At 29.6% G+C, this 2,325-nt stretch overlaps 1 protein-coding gene across 1 annotated transcript in view; it reads left to right on the top strand.

Moving 5' to 3' along the window:
- LOC106460840 (sodium- and chloride-dependent GABA transporter 2-like) overlaps positions 1-2,325 on the top strand; it is a 92,136-nt gene that overhangs the window by 50,187 nt on the left and 39,624 nt on the right. The window contains exon 7 of the mRNA XM_022387643.1: positions 780-914. Coding sequence (XP_022243351.1) covers positions 780-914 — 135 coding nt within the window. The remainder of the gene's footprint in view (positions 1-779; positions 915-2,325) is intronic.

Genomic DNA, 2,325 nt, shown 5'->3' with positions numbered 1-2,325 from the left:
TGGAACAAGTGGCATTTCTTGGGATGGAGTTTGAGGTTTGCTGCTCTCAAATGCTTGAATACTTTCTTCGGTAGAAATTCTTTCTGAGGAACTTCAACGATACAAGTCCTTTCTTGATTAAATCAGTTTATTCTTTCTCGATACAAACTTTTAGCACACAGTAATTTCCCAAACAATACATTTCTCATCACTTTTATAACACATAACTACTTTTATAATACACGCTATAAATAACACTTCACACACTAGCTCGAAACAGAATCGTAAATTACCCGGAACTTTCTTCATTCATCTCACAGGCTTTCCCTGCCAGGCTTATATATTAAAAAAGAGGGCGTCTCGATCAAACTCTGTCTTCCTTGATAATTCATAATCATTCGAGAAATTCATCACGTGTTACCAGCGTCATGTGACTTCCACTGTTGTAACAGTACAGTACCAAAGGGAAAATAACCTATAACAATAATTAACCAAGACACCAAAAGTTATCCACTTTCCAGAACTGATCACTGTTTTTTTAAATCTACACACATTACCATATGTAATTTGTAAGGATAAAAGGACAATATCACTTTGTCACCATAACTAAAAAGCTGTTTATTGTGTTGTTATATATTGTTATTATCTTAGGTATGTTATAGAAGTAATCTCTTTAAGATATCTTATTTAATAAAAGAATATCTATTGATTTTGTTAAAATACATTTAAAAAAAATTGAAGTATCAAAGTAAACTATGAAACTGTTTAAGTGTTGTTGCTTTTAAATTTGGCTTACCTAGAATCTATCTTCATTTTTACCAGGCCCTGGTTTAGCATTTATTGCTTATCCAAAAGCAATAGCTGAGATGCCCTTGGCACCTGTTTGGGCTACTGCCTTCTTCTTGATGATAATCATGTTAGGATTAGATAGCCAAGTAAGTGCTCTTCTTACAGTTTACAATTTAATCTCTTAAATGTTTAAATCCAATATTTTCTAATTGTTTGTTTAGGTTTGTTTGTATCATGAAAACTAATAAAACTTTAGAGAAGTAATTTAATAGAGTTGTATAGGTCACCTTATCATTCAAAGAGAAATAATTTGATTATTTGTGTGTGTGCATGTGCGTGTCTGCTAAGTTTTTAGATCCATTAGTTTATTTTAAGCACAATAGATTTTGATTTTTTTTTCTAGTAATTTGTTTTAGATTTAGGATAACCTCTAAAAGTTTGATTTAGAGTTAAGATTCCTACCTTTGATTATTTAAGAAAATAACTATTTTACTTGTGTTCTTATCTGGGACAAGTAATGAGTTTCTTAAGCATCTTGATTTTGGAAGGTTTGAAACATAAGATGGGGATTTTTCATGTGTGCAATTGATCACAGATTGTGCACCTTTAAAAATATTTGTGCAGTTGAAAATTCATCTATATAAGTAAGTTCAAGTAGATAAATATTAAAAAACATATTTAAGATAATAAAATTCCATTCCAAAGTTGATAAATAAATGTATTTACTGGAATATTCTTCATTTTTAGATCATATTTTTTAGGCTTATATGTATGGCATTATGTATTAAAAAATGATGAAGTTAAAATATAATTGTGCAGTTGAAAAAAAATCCTTAGGAAAAGTTCGGTCATGAGGTTAATTGCCATTACTAGTGGGGAAATTGTTGTACGATCAAGATGCAGTTTTTGTTTTCTTTTGAAGTTATGAGGAGAAAAACACATCTGCTTATTTCCTTTGAAATGAGTTGCCTTTGGATGTTGTGAAGGCAATAAATTTAAGGGAGTTTAAGAGAAAGTTTGATAACTATATGAATGATAAGGGCTGGCTTTAGTATTTTTTATTTATTTAACAGGTTTAGTTTAGAGGATGGAACAGCCTTGTTTCTAAACATTGTTATAATTAGATCACACTGAAAAGATCTTGTTTTGTTATCAAAAGTTTGTTTATAATTATAGGAGACTTGTATCTCAGTGAAAGAACTAAAGTTTAAAAATGAAATGTCAAGTTTGATGTAAAGTTCAAAGACTATCCTCTAACTTTATTGATGAACTTTATAGGGACATACCTGTGCTGTTCCTAGTTAGAAAATTTATTAATTGTAGTTTGTTTTGTAGTAGGCTAGACTAACTATTAAAAAAAAAAAAAAAATCTAAAGAAACCTACAAAACCAGTTTCCTGTACATCAACATAACATTTTGGGACAACATAGGACCTATTGTACCATCTTAGCTGTTCCATCATCTAAACTAAACTAAAATTATTAACAAATAAATAGATTTAAAAAAAAAAATCTTAGAGCCAACCCTTATCATTCATATACATGCAACATTTAAACA

This window comes from Limulus polyphemus, unplaced genomic scaffold (assembly GCF_000517525.1).
Source record: "Limulus polyphemus unplaced genomic scaffold, Limulus_polyphemus-2.1.2 Scaffold847, whole genome shotgun sequence".
NCBI lineage: Eukaryota > Metazoa > Arthropoda > Merostomata > Xiphosura > Limulidae > Limulus > Limulus polyphemus.
This window is presented reverse-complemented; position numbering and strand designations above follow the sequence as displayed.